A 20,703-nucleotide genomic window follows, 5' to 3' on the forward strand; every position below is an offset into this window, starting at 1 on the left:
ATTGTAATTTATTGCTTGTCAAAACATTTACATGTATTTACCAGCCTTTTTATGCCCCCCCTTCAAAGAAGGGAGGGCATATATTGCTTTGCTGCTGTCTGTTGGTCCATTTAAGTAAATTAAAAAAAAAAACTAAGTCTTTTAAATTTTAAATTTCATAATCCTAAAAAATGTAAAAATATAGTTGTATCCTTATTCAAAAAATGTTAAATTAAGTAAAAACTTATTTTTTCATAATCATATACTTTACAGCAATCTGTAACAAATATAATGTTTTGAGAGGAATTCAGTTTGTCCCATGGGCATAATTATCAAGCACTGGTCAAGAAGAATTTTGATAGCAGAAATTTGCAGGTCAAATCAGAGAAATTAATGAGTTTATTGTTTGGAGCTAATTGGTAGTCTAAAGCCAGAGCATCTCTAGATATGATCATCTTAATTTATCTCTTGGGAGTTGGGTAAAAAGAAATGGCCTCATAGTTGCTTGTGTTAATTAAGAGTTCTTGATGGCTATAGTTCAGATAAAGATCTTTCAATTGGTGTAGTGTAATTAAAATAAATTGATGTTTTAGTGTATGATTAAAACTAAATTATTATTGTATAATATAATGAAAACTAATTATGCCCTCCTTTGAAGGAGGGAGGGCATATTGCTTTGCTGCTGTCTGTCGGTATGTTGGTCTGTCGGTCCACTTAGTTTCCAGTCATTTTCTTTGCAACCGTTGCACATACTGAAATGAAATTTGATATACAGATATATCAGATTAATATCTAGGTCAAGTTCATTTTGGGTACAATCGCATCATTTTTACAGGGTTATGTTCCTTAGACTTAGAAAAATTCCTGTTATTTGCAGTTTCTGTTCATTTTCTTTGCAACCGTTGCGCATACTGAAATGAAATTAAGCATACAGATTTATCTTAGATATCTAGGTCAAGTTCTGGTTTGGGTACGATTGCACCATTTTTGACAGAGTTATGCCCCTTTGACTTTGTAAAAATTTCAAATTATTTGCAGTTTCCTTTCATTTTCTTTGCAGAGGTTGCACATACTGAAATGAAATTTGGTATACAAATGTATCAGATAAATATTTTGGTCAAGTTCTGTTTTGTGTATGATCGTGCCATTTTTGACAGAGTTATGCCCTTTGGACTTGTAAAAATTCCAATTTGGGGAGAGGGGGGCATAAGTGTTTTACAAACATCTCTTGTTTCATTCATTATTGCATACATGTACCCAAAATCAGAGGTAGTCTGGAATGCGATTTTAGAATATGATGAAAAAATTTCATATTTGAAATTATCTTGAGTAGATTCCACATAAGTAGCATGTGAATCTTTCTCTCATTACTAGTAACTATTCCAGTTTCATAGTTGTATAGTTGTGGCATCATCATGGCATGATGATTATTATTAAATTTTTTTTTTTGCAAACATTTGAGCCACAGAATTTTGCGAAACTGGAAACATTTAGACAAGATTCATTAATTTATCCTTGTTAGAATGTGAAGATTTTACCTATACTTAATAAAGTAACTAATGCTGACAAACTTTTGTTTTGACAGAGGATGAGCTGGTGACCTGTCCGTTAAATGGTCTGGTGTTACCAGGGATTACCAGGAAAAGTCTACTGGAGCTGGCAAGATCCTGGGTAATCAAAATCAAACTCATTAAAACATACAATCAGTTCTTTAATACATGCTTTAATAGAGTTGTATATTTTTGTACTTAAAACACTGGTATTATATCAGTATATTTGAACATATTTTTTAAGAAAACCAATTGGTTAAGATTTTTATGTGGGGCATACATTTGTTCATGTATCTTAATTTTTTTTTCAGGGAGAGTTTAAGGTTTCTGAACGAGAGTATACTATGCAAGATTTAGTCAAAGGATTGAAAGAAAACAGGGTGAGAGAGGTTTTTACTTATTCACAGCATCTGTCATTTGTGAATAGATGACCAGTTTATGATAACACATTATTATTCATGCTGATGTATCTTAAAAATTTGGATATAAAATGCAAAAAGTGATAAACTCTGCAATTTTTATGGTAAAAGTATATTATTTTATAATATTTTTAATATTTATTGTATTTGTTTCAGAATTTTAATCATTATGTACATTGATGTGTTACTTTTCTCTTGATGAAAGAGTTTTTTTTTGGGGGGGGGGGACTGCCTGTGTCAATTATCATGATACTAATTCTTTGTTTTGATTGACAGGTGAAGGAGTTCTTTGGGGCAGGGACTGCCTGTGTTGTGTGTCCTGTGGAGAAGGTTTTGTACAGATCCCAGTGGTTAAACATCCCCACCATGTCTCAAGGTGCCCCCCTAACGATGAGAATGTACAAAACTCTGCTAGATATTCAGGTATTGTGTTAATTTGTTGGAAGTGATCCACTTTTTATCTAAAAACTAATTTTGGCAGTACATTGCCTTTTCCAAATACACCAAACACATAAAAATATATTGAATAATGACAAAACAATTATTTAGTTTGACGGAGGAAGGAAAATTACAAGATGAGATCAGTGCCGTTTTGTAGACCATCGTTTCTATCTAAAATGGAAAAAAAAATCTTTCTTTTTCTAATTTCAGTATGGAAGGGTGAAGCATGAATGGTCAGTCTCGGTTGAGTAAAGGACTACAGTGTATCTGATATATCGAAAAGATTTCTTAGACAATAAGGAGAGATTAGTCACAGACGGTATTTCTCTTGACGGATACTTATCACCGCTTACAAATGGCTTTTTATCTCAGGAACACTTTTATTAATGAAATAATTCTATATCCTGGAACTCATGTTAAATTATTTGGAATTTTTTTTATTTGTTTAATGATTTTTTGGAGTGAGATTTTTGTTGCTGGTAAATTGTCTCAAAAATAATTACACATGTACTTAATTGTAGCAATATTTGATGTTTACAGTTTAGTTAAGGATGACAATATGATCAAGTGTTATCTGTGATATTTTTTATTTTTTTGTTGTTAAAGTATGCTAACAATATCTTGTTTTTTTTTTAACATGGTGTGCACTATTAGCTATATATTTTTACAAATAATAGAGAACAAAACATATGTTTATTAATGAACATAAAACACCCAGTGCTATATTGTGAAGTACTTAATCTTTGTGTGTGATTTTGTAATTGTTGTTCTGTATGGAGGGATAATTGCAATTTCTGATGATTTTATTTCTTTCTTTTTTTTTTGTGGAAATGCGGAGAATTTTTGAAAACATATCTCAATAATGAAAATTAAAATTTGTACAAATTTTATTTATTTAATTGTGTAATTTGTATTTGGAATTATGGAAAGATAATTTTTCTAAAGTGTCTTTAATTATTATCATAATCTATTTTTTCTCCTTTTTATACAAAATCTGGATAAATCTTTTTTGATATACATGTATATGTTTTTGTTAAGAATTCAATTTTTTACAAGTTTTTATCACCAGTTTTTGTTTCAGGTGATCTAAATTTGTTTAATGAACAAAATATTCGATGGAAGGGTAGAAATTTCAGGATATTAAGGAAAAGAAATCTTATTAATTGATTTTGAATTAATGATCTTCACTTAGTATATTTTTCCCTGTACTTTTTAAACAGAATCTCGCAACTGAAGCCTGATATCCATTTTTTTTTTAATTCGTTTAAAAATTATGCAGTGATTTTAAGGGTTTGAATTTTTAAAAAATACTTAAAGGTACATGGGACTTTTTTTTTGTCTTTCAAAAAATATGTATATTTAGACAATATTACCAGTAGTAATTTTTTTTACATAATTCATTTGAAGGGATAAACTTTAATCAAATCTTTACGTTTATTTTTCTTAAATAGAGGTTAAATTGGCCATTTCTTCCCCAAAAGTTTTATTCTACTGCTTAAAAAAATGAATTATCATAAAATTAAAAGAAAACAATAGGTTATAAATATAGATCATTTCCTAAATACTTCATTTAGATATTTTAAAAATATATAGACAGTACTAGTTTTGTTGATGAAAAGGCAGATTATTGGTTTTAATTCAGTCAGCTATTACATTACCTCAATGTGAAATCCAAGTTTAACTTATAACATTTAATGATGCAAAAAGATTTTAATCAAATAGAAAGTTTAAATACTCATTTTTTCTATTAGCAGATTTTTTTTCTTTTTGAAATAGCCTAATACATTTTTTACTGGAATTAACAATTTTCACATATGCGCTATATATATTTTTAAATGTTTGCGTAGTGAGGCAGTTAGTTTTTGTTGCCATGGATTCTTAAAATCAAAGTTTTGTTTGGTGCTTTAATTTGCTTGAATCTCATTAGTATATAGTAGGTAATATATATAGAAACATTGACTTGTGTTACGATGCAGCTGTTGTTGATATGTAGTTAATTTTTAAATCTTATACTGTTCCTCTTTTTTCTGTTTTGTTTTTGAAATATTGGTACTAGTTTTTGCTCAGCTTTTCCTCTCTTTCCATGTTGTTTTTGTAGTATTGGTACTAGCTTTGCTCAGCTTTCTGAGTTATACTTGTAAGAATTTTAATTTTCATGATAAATTCTTCTTAATAGGCACTGTACAATCATTCTCAATATGACATACTACTTTAATACCAATACTTTTTAAAAAAACTTTCAAATTTATTTCTACTTCCTACCCGAAATTGCCACTGCAGTAGGAATTAAGATTTTCCACACTTGTTGGCATACAAAAATATTGTAGGTATGATTGATAATTATACCCCCCGCAAACAAAGTTTGGGGGGGTATATAGGAATCACCTTGTCCGTCTGTCTGTCTGTCTGTCTGTCTGTCTGTCTGTCCGTCTGTCTGTGCAACTGTGTCCGGTCCATATCTTTCTTACAGAGGGACATTAGAATCTACTACTCCACACTAAGATTGCTCATAACCTAAGGGTGTGTCATGACCTTTACCCTAGGTCATTTGGGGAAGTTCAAGGTCACTGGAAGAAAAATTTCATAATTCGTGTCCGGTCCATATCTTTCTTATGGATAAACTTGGTAGGTTCTCATTTCACACAAAGATTGCCCATGACCAAGGGTGTGTCATGACCTTGACCCAAGGTCATTTGGGGAAGTTCAAGGTCACTGGAAGAAAAATTTCATAATTCGTGTCCGGTCCATATCTTTCTTATGGATAAAATTGGTAGGTTCTCATTTCACACAAAGATTACTCATGACACAAGGGTGTGTCATGACCTTGACCCTAGGTCATTTGGGGAAGTTCAAGGTCACTGGAAGAAAAATTTCATAATTCGTGTCCGGTTTATATCTTTCTTATGGATAAACTTGGTAGGTTTTCATTTCACATAAAGATTGCCCATGACCCAAGGGTGTGTCATGACCTTGACCCAAGGTCATTTGGAGAAGTTCAAGGTCACTGGAAGAAAAATTTCAAAATTCCTGTCCGGTCCATATCTTTCTTATGGTAGGTTTTCATTTCACACAAAGATTGCCCATGATCCAAATGTGTGTCATGACATTAACCCAAGGTCATTTGGGGAAGTTCAAGGTCATTGGTAGAAAAATTTTATAATTCGTGTTTGATACATATCTTTTTTTTGCAAAAACTTACTTCTGAAAAACCCAATGTCATGGACAGTTCTAGTTGATCTGAATAGCATATTTATTATTTATGGGTTTCAAATGTTTTTTTGAGGGGAAAAGGGTGTGGTTGAGGGTTTTAGTAAATTTTATAACAAAATTTTTCAGGCAATAATATGGATGAAGTAATATGTATGCACAATAATTATGAATTGGTTATAATATCATGATAATTGTTTCGATTTTTGAGGGAAAACAAAACATTTTATACAGTGGATTATACATTTGCAGTTACTCAGTATAATACCCCTGGTAACTACAGAAGAAATGGCATTTAAAGATAAATAAAAATGCATCAAGACAATTTTATTTGTATAATATCAGGCATATTACTTAAAATGTTGTATACCATTTCAAGGTTTAACTTTCTCTGTCAAAAACATTGAATTGAATCTATACATTTAGAAAATCAAGTGTTTTTAGAAATGTGTGTAGGAGTATATTTTGTTTTCAGTACATAAAAAGTTTTGTTAAATCAGCTGTTTTTTTTTTCTTTTTTTTGTATGTATTACATAATCAGAGAGGATCATAATTTGGGAAGAATTGAGTCCAAATTTCTTTTTACCTTGACCTTTGTCCTGTCTTTATTATTTTTGTGTTGAAAACTTTTTTAGAAACTATACATAGACAAGATATTGTCATCTAACATCAGTGAGGACAGGGGGATGTTTCTGTTGACATCAATATCCTGTATTTTGAAGTATTTTGCCTATGCCTCTAGATCTACAATATATTGACTATTATTATAACCAAGCTAGGGAGAAGTGGAAAGCTGCAAATGTTGTCCTAACTCCGCACTCAGGGCAATTGAGCAGGGAGAGATCTTTTTCATGTCAGCACCTACTGTGACACAGGACCGCGATTTATACGATCTCCACATCCCACAGTGGCATTCAAACCCGCAATGTAAGGATCAACTCCTTACTTTGTGACTCTAGAGCAGACACTCTAACTACTGCGCCACAAGGCGACTGAGAGAAGTCATAGAAGTATGATCACTAAAGACACGTTCAACTTAAAAACAAGATGATGATTACCTACCGTAAATCTGGAAATTTTTGCTGTAGATAAATTTTTAGCAAATTTGTGAGTTGATTGGATTTGCAAAAATATTTTTTCTAAAAATAAATTACCAATAAGAAAATGTAAACAAAGCAGTGGTAATTCGCAAAATTTTGAAACTTAAAAATTAATCAACACCATTTTGACCCGAATTCGCAAAACAAAATCGACATAAAAATTTCCAGATTTACGGTATTCATCCTGTATGAACAAGTACTCAAAAATGAGAAAGGTTCTATTCAGTTATCCAGGATATATATGGACTTGACAATTTATGAATTTTTAATTGACAAGTTGTTTTCTACGATGAACAATAACACCTCACTTATTTTCATAAATTTATTATAATTTGATGAAATAAAAAATCACAGATATATTTCAAGAAGCATATTGTCTTGCAAACTTGGAGGAAAAGAGGACCAACTCTCCTTCAGTAACTCTAGGGTAGAGCCAGAAACATTATGGATAAAAGTTAAAACAGCTAGTGTCTAAAATTTGTTAACTAAAACTGCAACGGAATAAAATTAACAAATCCTTAGCTTACAAAATCAAAAGGAAAAACCAAGACATAAAGAAATGTGAGTATTGCTTACAGAACAATACATGCATGTACCCAATTTACCCCAGCTTATCATGGGCATAATGAGAATGCAAACAAAAGTTGACAGATGTACTCCCAATACTCTCTCAAAATATAAAAACCACACAAAAAATTTCAGTAGTTTGAGCTATTTTAAAGCTGTTTGAAGTTAAAGATCTGCAGGAGTTGGGGTAGAATTACCCTTTGATTACTTAAATTCAACTTTCAGTAAATTTTTACAAATTTCACTTCAGGTTTGATAAATTGCTGTTATTTTAATGAATTTTAGTGCATTTTTCTAGCAAAAAATGGAAAGAAAATGATATTCATGCAAATTTTGTGAACCATACATGTACCAGGGAAAATGTAACACAGAATCTTAATAAAGAAATACAGTGATGTGAAAATATGAATTATCTCCCATACCACATGGTCACACCCCCCTAAGTGACAAAAATGTATAGAGCAGTTAAGATAAAATGTATACAGTGATCCAGGACATTTATATATGAAGGTGATCTTGGTTCAAAGTTTCACTTAAATACATTTATCATTCAACAATTATGGGATGAGTTGTGAATCAAAAGACAGATAGATGGATTAATTGCTGAAGAAGAAACAAAAATAGCAGAGCCCTGAATTAAATGATATGGGACTGAATTTAACATTACTATTGAAATCAGTTTATCCAGTTAACGTTCAAATTTATGAACAGAGGAAAAAAAACAACAGAGTCATAAAAGGCAAATAAACCACAGCTATTTCAATGGATTTTTATCATGCATTCACAAAATATGTGGGGTCTGAAAACAGAAATAAATCATCCAACTGCCTTTTTGCACAATCTGTTTCTGAAAAAAAAAGTAATGATCAAAAAAATGAGAAGAGGGGATTCTTGAAATGTCAGTTTGTATTTTAATGCTAATTTTAAAAAGAAACTTAGTTCTATCATATAGGATGCAAATATGAAATAAATTGGCTTCATATTTGTATCACTAAGATAAAAAAAATAATGACTTAACCAAAAGCAATGATTGTGAAATGGAGAATAAGAAAAATATACTTTGTGAAGAAAAATAATAAATATATGTACCACTGAGGCACTGACCCCATTGCATACTTTAACACCACATGCATTTAATGAACAAAGAAAAAAACAGGATAAAACATTAAACTATGGCAAATATCTAGGTTACCCATTGATTTGATACTACACCGGTAGTTATTGTACTCTGAATATGGTGTTGGAATTATTCTAAATACTTATATCTGAAAATAATATTCAAAATAAATTTTTTTCTAGGACTACATGTTAAAGAATGACTGCACATATAAAGTGTGTCTTTTGGAATGTGAATTGTAGTGACCATATTTTTCAGTGTGTTAAACTTGTGTGAGATTTACATTTAAATGAAATTACTACAGAAAAAAAAAACATTTTAAAATATTTTGACATAAGATTAAAATGATCATTGCTCTTCTTTATTTTTTGATTTTGTGACACCTCCCTTTTACCAAAAAAAGTTGACTTCCTACAACAAAACTGTACATCTAGTGAATTGTTAAGATATATGGTGCAGTATATGTAAATTACATTTGTTAAAAAAAAGAGACATTCATAATACAATGCATCAAAAACAAAGCTTCCTAATTCTACAGCACTTAATTCACATATGTTTGACTATTTCAAATATGGGAACATATGTTCAATCAGAATACCCATATCCATGAATCCATGTACATTGTAATTGAAAAAGCTTTTTAGAACTCAAAAGCTTAGTCATGCTTTTGTTCAATCAAAGTTTGGGATTGTTTAGATACATAGTATCTGGAGTAATAGATAATACCGTAATTTCGGGATTATAGGTCGATGGGGTATATAGGTCGAAAGGCTCATTTTCAGCCTTAATTTTTGAAAAATCCTAAGATAGGACGAACTTACTATATAGGACGAGGCTTTGTTTCCCGTTTTCTAAAGATTCTTACGCAGATACAACGTATCAGAACAGATAAACCCCTAAAATTACCGGGGTTATTCGTGACATGAACGTATCAAGAAAATAAACACGTATTTTAATGAGTATAGCATTTAAATAAAGTTTTTAAAAAAAAAATGTAGTTAAAAACTTCTTTAAATTGTGTTACTTCTTATTTTTCTCCAACTTGCCTGTTCAATGCCGCCGTAGTTTCACACTGTTGTTAAATCAGATGCATAAATAACGCGTAAATACGTTATTATTTTACAGCTATAGTTCGGGAAATACTCGAGACCAAAGAATAGTAATTCCGATTCAGAACAACTTGGACACATTCCTAATAAATTTTATTTCGACATTATTTACCGGTGGACGACAATTACTTCGATGTCCGCCATTTTTATTTTTCTTCTCCAGGGATTTGCTAAAACACGCAAATGATCATTGAATGTATATATCAAGCAACAGTAAAGAATTGAAATCATATTAACACTCTATAGTTTAATTTATAAATTTAATTGAGAGTACATTCACAATTTGACTGTCAACATGAATTTCACGGCTTTGTTTGTTCAATGATGTGTAACACTAATACCCTATAATGGCACGTGGGTTTCTTAATCATGCCCCGCAGGCATTTAAACTATACACAGGTGTTATAACACCTTTGCGTACACAGTGTAAATCCCTTTATCTGTCAGACAGTTAAAAATTCTGTTAGAAGCCAATCTTTGTATCGGTATATTCAAGATAAGTTCGTTTGACCGGTATTACAAGTAACTAAAATTAAAAAAACACAGTAATGACTAGCATTTATTTTTTTTGGTAATTAAATTTAGGAATTGAATGGCAACAAATTATTTCACTCACTTTACATTTAAATAAACATAAGACAATAAAAAATATTTAATATACTATTTCAATTTATTGCTACTAATAAATAGTAAAAACACTACAGTTGTGATCGTGAAAAATTTCCGTATTTTAAATTTTGATACGGTTGCGGTTTTACTTTTAGTACACGATCGCGACTTCCTAACTTCACAAGATGGATACCGCATGATGTTAATGGACAATACGTTGAGGAATTATTTAATAGATGAAGCAATGTTGTTTTCCTTTGTCATCAACGGATAATTAATGGAATTTATTTTGTAAGAAAGCTATAGAATAAATATTTTATTGTTTACCGGGGCATTAATTTTTTGCGAAAAATAATCAAAAAAGTTACGAAACTGGCACAAATTTGCTTTGAAATTGACGTAAATTTTACTGATTAGGGGGCATTTTTCGTAAACTTGAGCCTTAAATAGGTCGAATTCTGTATATTGGGCGACCCCAGCGGTTCTGAGAAAAAAGTATCGACCTATATTCCGTAAATTACGGTACCTGGTAGTGCTAAAAAAAAATGCACATGTTGATTAAGGAAATCATGATACATTCCCTTTACTGGAAGATAATGAGTTAGACATTTTTTTTGTTTTGCTAGATAAATTAAAGTATTATCAAATGCCTTTTTAATACAAATGATTCATATAAATCTATCTGAGCAAATACAATCCTATATTACAATTTAAAGCACTTTAACACACTCTGTAAATGCATTTTTTTAAAATAGATTTAAAAATGACCTCATATACAAGTGACCAAAAAAAAAGAGTTCAGTAAAAATGATAATGAACAAGCATATAAAATACTGCTAAACCCTGGCCAATAATATAAATCACTTTCATACTTAAAAAATAATTAAAACACCATATATGATTGCCCCTCTCATTCACGCATTAAAACTAAAAATATCGGTATGAGTTGTGTCCTCTTGGATGCCTCAGTTGATCTTAATCTGTTCGATGTTTTTAGTTTGAATGCCGACATGTTTTACTTCTGCACATCCCAGAATTCCTTGCTGCTGCTCACTTTTTTTTTCTCATGATTGCTTGGAGCTCTTTTTCACTGGATAGGGTGTCACAATGTCAAAACAGTATATCTCCAAAAACTGACAAATTTGTTGGCACACTGCTATGCAATATCGCAAAATATCCTGAGACACGTAAAACTAAAAATAGAAAAGAAAATGATTTTAACTATATGGTTATACTCCATAACAAAAGACACGCCTCTAAGTAACACTACAGTAGGCAAGCATTGGATCAAAAGGATTAAGAGAAAATGTCAAAAGGAACCTCTAATACTTAAGTATATCTGACCTTGACTTCATTCTTCTTTCAGATATTGAAACAGTTTTGTAATTGCTGAAGCATTAGGTCAATGTGGATAAAGATGAAGTATAGTGCAGTACTTACAAAGCAAATCCACAGGACAAGAGTTTCATTTATTAAACAGTTGAAATATTGATTTAGGAAGAGTAGAAGTGGTCCTAAAATCCCAGAATCCAGGAGGTCCATCTCACTCTTTGTCATGTGAGCTACCTGTCAGAGAAAACAAAGTACATGTATTAATCAACAGATATACTGACTTAGGGTCATTCCTACCCCCCCCCAAATGTTATTTTTGTCCTTTCATGCTTAAAACTAATTTTGTCCAGCATTTTAATTTGCCTTAAGAACAGATTATACAAACAAACAAGAGGCCCAGGGGCCACAGCGCTCACCTGAGCACATCGGGCTTGAATTTACTACCCCCCCCCTTCCAGGCGTTCATCATTTGAACAAACTAGAATCTACACTACCTATGATTCCATATAAATATCACTAATCATAGCTTTGAAGTACTTGAAAAGAAGATTTTAAAAGTTTTTTTCTATATATCCCTATGTAAAACTTGGGTCGGCCATTTTGGCCCCACCCTATCCCCAGGGCCGGGGGTCATGATTTGAACAAACTTGAATCTACACTACCTGAGGATGATTCCACATGAGTTTCATCTTTCCTGGCCCAGTGGTAATTGAGAAGGATTTTTAAAGATATTTCCTATATATTCCTATGTAAAACTTGGGTCGGCCATTTTGGCCTCACCCTTGCCTCGGGGGTCATGATTTGAACAAACTTGAATCTACACTACCTGAGGATGATTCCACATGAGTTTCATCTTTCCTGGCCCACTGGTTCTGGAGAAGAAGATTTTTAAAGATTGTTCCTATATATTCCTATGTAAAACTTGGGTCAGCCATTTTGGCCCCACCCTTGCCCCGGGGGTCATGATTTGAACAAACTTGAGTCTACACTACCTGAGGATGATTCCACATGAGTTTCATCTTTCCTGGCCCACTGGTTCTGGAGAAGAAGATTTTCAAAGATTTCTCCTATATATTCCTATGTAAAACTTGGGTCGGCCATTTTGGCCCCACCCTTGCCCCGGGGGTCATGGTTTGAACAAACTTGAATCTACACTACCTGAGGATAATTCCACCTAAGTTTCATCTTTCCTGGCCCTGCGGTTCTGGAGAAGAAGATTTTTTAAAAATGCCATTAATTTTTAACAAATTCATGATTATCTCCCCTTGGAGAGGGGCGTGGCCCTTCATTTGAACAAACTTGAATCCCCTTTACCCAAGGATACTTTGTAGCAAGTTTGGTTGAAAATGGCCCAGTGGTTCTTGAGAAGAAGATGAAAATGTGAAAAGTTTACGACGACAACGACAACAACGACTACAACGACAACGACAGACAACGGACAAATTTTGATCAGAAAAGCTCACTTGAGCCTTCGGCTCAGGTGAGCTAAAAATGGATGCCTGGATTGGTATATATTTCTGGGATATTTTTGTTGCAAATGAAACAATAATAAATTTCCAAAACATTAAGAAAATGTAAACCTTCTGTGATGTTTTTAAAAAACAGGGGCAATAATTTCCCTGTATACTGTGCATGTTCTTTGATTTTTTTCAATATCTATGACTATATGTTACAGCTATCTATCGGATGTGATATAATCATAACTTTTCACTATTCCGAAACTTTTCCAAATCCTTTCTAGTAACTTACTATCAATCTGTTGATGACTTTTGCTGCCAATAAGCCAAAACTAAGGAGGTAGAGACAGGGGTAATTTTCAAATAAATGAGATGGTGACTTGTGAGCTATCACTACGGCTAATGTTATCACTATTCCTATTGGAAATACAGGAAATATTGTGCTGGTTCCCTGCAATAAAGAATTGAAAAGAAAGGGAATTTAATAAATGTTCCCACAAAAAATTCAATAAACAAGCAAAAAAAAAAAAAAAAACCACGAAAAAATAAATTAATTTAAGAAAAGAAACATGATCTATTTTTTTGTCCTAGGCATACTGATATGGTAAAATTGTGTTCATATACCACCACATACAACTGTTTACTACTTACTGCTATAGTGGATTTATTTTTGCCCGTTCCGCCCTTTAAAATGATGCCTATGTTGTTGTAAAACTGAAGAAAGGCAGGAGCAAGGCTTAAATATATCATAACCAAGCGTAATGGTATCCCTAAAACAGGAACCTGTAAAAAATCCTCTGTGTTAACATTGTGTAGGTATCAAACAATATTTTAATACAGCTTTGTAAAATGATTAATATTAACAAATATAAATATTAATAATATTAGTATTAACAAACCTGGAAGTTCCATATATGAGATCCAAATAAAAAATTGAAGAAATATAATGACATGATAAGAACCTGGGTCTCTGTAACATCAAATCTGAAATATAAAAAATTACTGTTAGCAAATTCAGTCACTGTTGTGCCAATAGATAATATATTCTAGAATCACTTTTCTAAAATGCAAAGGAAAAATGTTTGTAAGCAAAATTTTACTAGTTTTGTGTGACATAATTTTGCATTTGGAAAATATTGTGAACATCTGAAAATATTTATTTTTTTTCAAACAGATATAATGAAAAGCTGCAAAAATAATATAGTTGTTTTTTGTTTTTTTTTTTTACAAGATAGCCTATATAACTTCGTTGTTTTACATATTACCAAGAATAAAAACGGTATCATAATTTTGTTATGCATTTGGTATAAAATTTAATTACTGACATAATTATAAAGTATTAAAATCACTTCAATTATCACATGATGTGGGTGCTAGCTAGCGTGTGTTTACATACCCATTGGTGACACAGTGCACTTAAAATAAACATCTAGGATTTAGTTACTTGTTAATTAAAGTTAAAAAGGCAGGTTTTATAGCTGGATATCTATTTATCCTCATAGCATGAATCGGGATCGACCTCGAACGTCTTTTTCCAAAACATCACCAGAAAAACGTGATGTTTATGTTTTACATTTTAATGTTTATTCAATAAATATCAAAGCGTAAGTAAAAATATTCATTTTTAAATGTTCTTTTCTTCGTAAAACCCGCATTATATAATTATTAAATGAAATAAAAGCGTGTCTGTAGTTGTTTTGAACCAAAAACGATGCATGCTCGACTGAAATTGAAAGTAAGAATCGGAAATTATGTAGTCGTTAAATTCAGGTAAAATTGCTTGAAATTATTCAAAATGGTCAGGAAAATCACGGTCGTTGGTCGCGTTAGACAGGTGGTCGTTTAATACAGGTAGAATACATAGGGAAAAGCGTTGGGGGGAATTTTTACGGTCACATGTGACAGTGAGTCGCTTAATACAGTGGGTCGCTATGGCAGTTTTGACTGTATTTTATATTTTGGCACTGAGAACAATGATATAACATGCTTAAAAATACCCCAATATGTCCAAAGTGAATCCTCTCTAACAAAAAATTAAAGTTCATACACTCGGTCTCCTTTGATAAATCCATTTTTATTCAAAGGCAATTTTTAATGCAATATTATGAGGTCATTTTGTGACATCACAATTCCAAAAAAGTGAGATATTTTCCAGCAATATTTTGCTGCTATAAAATATTATTTATTCAACTTATCACTTAGACAAAAGTCAAAGAAATTGGTTAAGGCATTTGTTTTTGGTTATGATAATTTCAAATGGTATCATTGTTTTTGGGACACATTTGTAAAGCACATTTCCAGTCTGACAGAAAACCATAAAAAAAGGGGGGATTTTAAAGAGAATCTTTAAAACATCCCTGTGACATAAGGATGTAAGTTGTAACTTACTGTGAGAATCGTACCGTACCTGTTATGTAGGTAACTTACAGTGAGAACCGTAACGTTCCTGTAACACAGGTAACTTTACAGTGAGAACCATAACATTCCTGTAACATAGGTAACTAACAGTGAGAATCGTAATGTTCCTGTAACATAGGTAACTTACAGTGAGAACTGTAACGTTCCTGTAACATAGGTAACTTACAGTAGAAACTGTAACGTTCCTGTTACGTAGGTAACTTACAGTGAGAATCGTAACATTCCTGTAATATAGGTAACTTACAGTGAGAATCGTAATGTTCCAGTTACATAGGTCTGCCAGTGAGCCATATAGAACAGGAAGATACCCAGAAAGATATTGAACATCATCCAGTGGACGTTCCGACCCAGCTCCAGACTGATGGACACTCCAAGCGCAACAAACACTGCCAATAATAGGTCAAATCGTTAGATAAATAAAATATAATCAAACATAAGGGAACAAACACACCAATAAAAAGTCAAATTGTTAGATAAAATATAATCAAGTATGGGGGAGGTTTTGTCTGATTATCAACATTTTATGGAGGCAGTATAAAACACACAAATCACATAAGGAATCAAGGAAACAATAAAAAATAAACAAATCTTATCATTTTTAAATACACAAGTATACAGGTTCATGTAGTATTACATGTATGTAATTTATATTTCATCAGGAAGTACGTATTTATCAAGTATTCATGGTAAAGAAGTAAATATATTTTAAGCAACAACAAATACAGGATTGTATAAAATTTGGAGTTGCATATATTGATAATTAAGTAGCTCTTCCATTTTAAATTAAAAGGACTGCCTAAGGCCAAGAATTAATTTCTGTGAAAATTTAGGTAAAGCAAATCATTGAATGAATTATTTTTTTACAACTACGATTGTCTGCCTATAGTGCTTAATATCTTTTTAAGTTTAGTTAAAACTACCAACAGATATATTTGAATGAAATTCCTGCAAAAGAATTGCCCTTCACAAGCCTAGTGAAAGTTATTTATAAATATCCATGATGGAGATTAAAAGGATATTGAGAGAAACAGAGAAAATATAATTATTTAATTCTTTTGTGTTTGGAACTTGTTTCAATATCAGATGCAGTTCCAAGGTATTAAGTGGCATCCAGTGTAAGACTAAGGTTTCACAACCACTAGCTGCCAAGAAAATATGGGAAGATGGTCATAATTTGGAGAAATGTTACCTATGCAGAAAATCACGTAATTTTCTACGTGTTATATCATATACCTATTGTGATGTAATGACGTCTACTGCTATGAAGGACTAAATATCACAGATGACAGATGTTATGTTATATACATCAGGATCTATTCTGTACAATCAACCCTGATTAATTACAGCATAATTAATCCCAGCAACATATTGCACAAACACTTTGCAAGGTCATGTCAACACTGCTACATCATATTAACTCAAAAACGATACAATTAATTGTCTGAGAGGAGGGGGGTTGCCCATCTGTGACATTAAGTGGATACATATCTTGGTAGATAACTAGGGGGGAGATTTATAGCTGATACTGTAATGTATTACATGTACTGTTATCAGATACAGTAGAAAGCAAGAAATATCCCCCATATTGATTTATAGGTCAGTCATTATTATAGTGCATGTAGTATTAACTGATTTCTGTACTGAGTAATGGGTGATTTAGAATTGTTGATAGAAAACAAAGGGCCTCACTTGAAAGAAAAGATATATTGATATATTGACTCAAACACAAAATACTGAATATAAGTTATAACACATTATTATGTCAATACACACATTGTGGTGTAAGTGAAAGCAAACAAATGAAATGAAAACCTATCAATATATATATTTACTGACTAGTAATTGCCCAGAAAACTCCAGATCATATTTAACCATGATCTCTATTAAATATAGCTTCTATATCATTATATGTAGAAGTACTGTACATGTACCTGTGGATACAGAATCACACCCATGGTCAAACAGTTCCCCGAGGGGGGTGTTGGTCCCCGTGCGGCGGGCCTGCTTCCCATCGATGGCATCCAGGGACTGGTAGATGAACACCCCCAGGGCACAGAGGAGGTACACCGAGCGGGGAGCCTGTAAAAGAGATGGAACAAATTAATAATCTTTAAAAAATGACCTCTTGTTTTAATTTAAGAAGTGTTTATTGATTGATGGATCTTTTTAAAATCACAAGGCTTAAAAACTTCACTATGAGGTATACTAGCTGGCTTATAAAATTACCAGTCTTTTGGGATATGTTTTTATACCATCATAATCATAAATTCAGGGACCCATTGAAAAGTCTTGTCACAATGAATACACATATGAAGTATGAAAGAACTAGCACCAACTGATCAAAAGTTATGGTCAAGGTTGAAGTGTGGTAATTTTTAGTAAAAAAGGATCAAACTCCAAGGTTAAGGTCAAATTTGGTGATACCCTGACAGAGGCTTTCTAACAAAGGGATACATCTGTGAAATATGAAAGCCATAGCCCCACTCACTCAAAAGTTATGATCCCCCCCCCCCCCAAAAAAAAACATTTTTGAAGACAAACAGAAAGACAAATGGATGGACTGGGGTAAAACTATATACATATATATAAAAATATTTTTTAACCTTGATCTTAGAGTTCGACCCACTTTTACAAAATATTAACTTCAGTCATAAATTTTGAACAGTTAGCACTAGGGCTTTCATATTTCAGGTTTATAGTCCTTGTGACAAGACATTCCTCTTGATACCAACAATTTTTCCATTTTGATCTTAGAGTCTTACATGTACATGTATTTGAAAAACTCAAACATTCAGCATAAGCTGCCATACGGGGGCATCAGTGTTTCACAAACACATCTTAATTGTTTTATCTTTAAAAATTACACTCAAATTTTATACAAATAAAGAAATTCATAGACATAAAAAATTTAACAAAATTATGATACACTTCAAAATAATTTATTTTCTTTCCTTTGAAAATTTTCCCACGCCTAACTGTTTTGTTTTTTTTTTCAGTGTAATTTTTCATATAAGTGCCAGCAAAATTCTGAAAGATTTCCTGGACTTTTTTCTGCATTGTCAATGTTAGACTAACAAACTCATTAGGAATGTACATTATGTATATGATCAAAATTGTGCTGGTACAGTATGTATACTTATGTTCTCTTGAAAACATGATCCTTATCGGCCATTAGCCTCAAGTAATTATCACTTGATACCAATTATAATGTACAGTCATGTAATTGACTTCCTTCTGTTTAGTTCAGTAAATACTCATCATAAGATAAATACATTCATTGGTACAAAACACTGTAATACTGCTTTATCCAATCCTAGTATATATACATTGGATCAGAGTCCAACAATAAATCTACATATATATCATGTATATTTTGTAGGTACCATTCTTGTTCATTGATATCTATCATGAAATTTTTTTTAACACTATACTGATAGAATGACAGCTTCACACTCTCTGTTTTTAGCTATAATATAAAAACTTCAAAGGGTTTTGTAATTTAAGATTTATTGTACTAACATGATTAAACAGTACATTGTCTCTTTAAAGTTTCGTGATAACTTTAAAATATATGACACATCCTCATGATTATCTAGACCCCTTTGTTAGATGCTAGTTACATAAGTACTAATATGGAAAGTGTTCTTGACATATTCTGCATATTCATTTTTTTTTTAAAGCAATTTCATCATCATCATTAATTATTATGTTATAATAATGAAACCATTTTAACAAAAGGGGGATTTTTTTGTGGTCTCAGTGTTGCCATACATTTTCATACATTTAACTAGATACACAAGAATACAACAATAACAATGTTTATAACAGCTAGTGCAAGGGTCAATGACTTCCTGAGGCTCATGTGATAATCTGTCAATCAGTAGTTAAAAACACATAAAGGCGTAATAATAACTGGGAGGACAAGGCCATACATGTAATCTAAAAATATCAGGCCATTACGCTGAGGCAAATAATACAAAAAATATTGACATTTCTTTCAATAAAGAATATTGTTACAAAAGGTCTTTGAGATTTGCCCTAAATTTGCTCTTTTGCTTCACCGGAAATTCATATTTTTATCTGAATATTTACCTCTGTTACGCCGTCCGGCGAGCATAAAATTAAAAGAAGAGTGGTCACAGCATTGATGATTAGTCCAAGCAGTGTGATGCTGTTAGGTGCCCATGTCTTGGGAATCTGTTCAATCAACCATCGCCAATAAACTTGAAAATACGGTTCAATAAGCGACTGTCCCGTGGCACTATATTTATGATCTTTTAAATTTCGTAATTGTGTTTGAGTAAGAATTTCTTTCACCATTTCGATCAAAATTGTCCAGAAATACTATGAGAAACTGTTCATCTAATTAAGTGCGTATTCACCCTATATGCTGCACATTGTCAGTGTACTATGACCTCAGTCTTCCAAAATAAACAGGACAACATGGCGAAAGGCCATTGCACATGCGCAGCCGGAAATTCTACTAGAAGGGCAATATCAAAAGTGGTCAAAAATAATAAAGTTTGGGAGCGGATCACGTCAGAATAAAGATTCCAATTTTCATGATCTCTCCACATATGCAGAATTTATTCCCCTTTTTTTTGTCTGTTTTGTTTTCACCGATACTTATATTGGATATTTTTACTGATACATCTGTAACGTTAAATGCGTGACGAGCTTTTTTTTTTTTATGAGTTTATGACGCATTATTTGCATTATAAATAGAGAATAATACATACCCTTTTCCATATCACATCCTGTATCAGCCCGAGACACCAATATCAACCAGAGGGCCGAAGGCCCGATATATTGGACGAGGGCTGATACAGGATGTGATGTGGAAAAGGGTATGTTTTATTATATTTATTACATACTTAGTAATAAAATACAGTTGAGAAGAAAATAAGTAAATAATCATGCATGGACTTCTAACATACATGTACAAAGTCTAATGTCTCATAAGATTTGGGTTTGTTTCTATTTCTATTTCAATGCACTTGATCCGTAATTTGAAAATATTCTATAGTATTACATGTATTTGTAAATTAAGATTAACCTTATTTTCAAAAAGTTAAAATTAAGAGAATATGAACCCACCAAAAATTGTGTATGAGTACAAGTACTGTTATTGTGGTTTAATTTACTAAGGGTGTGATATTGACGTCACAATAGCTGTATCAGCCCTGCAGGGCTGATATGGATTTGCAGGGCTGATACGGATATCAGCCCCGCAAATCCATATCAGCCCTGCAGGGTTGATACGGCTATTGTGACGTCAGCCATATCGCATATGCAAAAAACCTGTATTTATTACTAAGTGTGTAATATGTATCTATCAGTTCTATAGATAGGTCTTTAATGTCTATAAAACGATGCTAAGTTTGCAAACGGACCAAAC

General features: G+C 32.1%; 2 protein-coding genes across 2 annotated transcripts in view; one reads left to right on the forward strand and one right to left on the reverse strand.

Moving 5' to 3' along the window:
* Window positions 1–4,414, forward strand: part of LOC134281424 (transcription factor SOX-5-like) — a 49,084-nt gene extending 44,670 nt beyond the window's left edge. Inside the window, exons 16-19 of the mRNA XM_062763889.1 lie at window positions 1,565–1,650; window positions 1,841–1,909; window positions 2,225–2,371; window positions 2,600–4,414. Of these exons, the coding sequence (XP_062619873.1) occupies window positions 1,565–1,650; window positions 1,841–1,909; window positions 2,225–2,371; window positions 2,600–2,641 (344 nt within the window). The 3' untranslated portion in view covers window positions 2,642–4,414. The remainder of the gene's footprint in view (window positions 1–1,564; window positions 1,651–1,840; window positions 1,910–2,224; window positions 2,372–2,599) is intronic.
* Window positions 4,415–10,665: 6,251 nt separating this feature from the next.
* Window positions 10,666–19,769, reverse strand: LOC134281426 (choline/ethanolaminephosphotransferase 1-like). The gene is made up of 8 exons (XM_062763890.1): window positions 19,398–19,769; window positions 17,237–17,384; window positions 15,550–15,691; window positions 13,787–13,871; window positions 13,539–13,670; window positions 13,180–13,338; window positions 11,539–11,664; window positions 10,666–11,291 (listed from the first exon to the last, which is right to left on the reverse strand). Exons 1-8 carry the CDS (start codon window positions 19,623–19,625, stop codon window positions 11,163–11,165), a joined length of 1,149 nt encoding a protein of 382 aa, XP_062619874.1. The 5' UTR covers window positions 19,626–19,769; the 3' UTR covers window positions 10,666–11,162.
* Window positions 19,770–20,703: the final 934 nt, after the last annotated feature.

Source organism: Saccostrea cucullata, unplaced genomic scaffold (genome assembly GCF_032062105.1).
Source record: "Saccostrea cucullata isolate Sc308-1 unplaced genomic scaffold, CSIRO_AGI_Scuc_v1 ctg588, whole genome shotgun sequence".
NCBI lineage: Eukaryota > Metazoa > Mollusca > Bivalvia > Ostreida > Ostreidae > Saccostrea > Saccostrea cuccullata.

What these genes read in the sequence shown, in the direction of transcription:
- LOC134281426 (XM_062763890.1), bottom strand. Translation starts at nt 19,625, where the DNA reads ATGGTGAAAGAAATTCTTACTCAAACACAATTACGAAATTTAAAAGAT. An exon ending in GGAACATTACGATTCTCACT is followed by an intron (nt 13,872 to 15,549) that starts GTAAGTTACCTA and finishes TTTATATTTCAG; the next exon opens with ATTTGATGTTACAGAGACCC. An exon ending in AAGTCATCAACAGATTGATA is followed by an intron (nt 11,665 to 13,179) that starts GTAAGTTACTAG and finishes TTTCTCTGACAG; the next exon opens with GTAGCTCACATGACAAAGAG.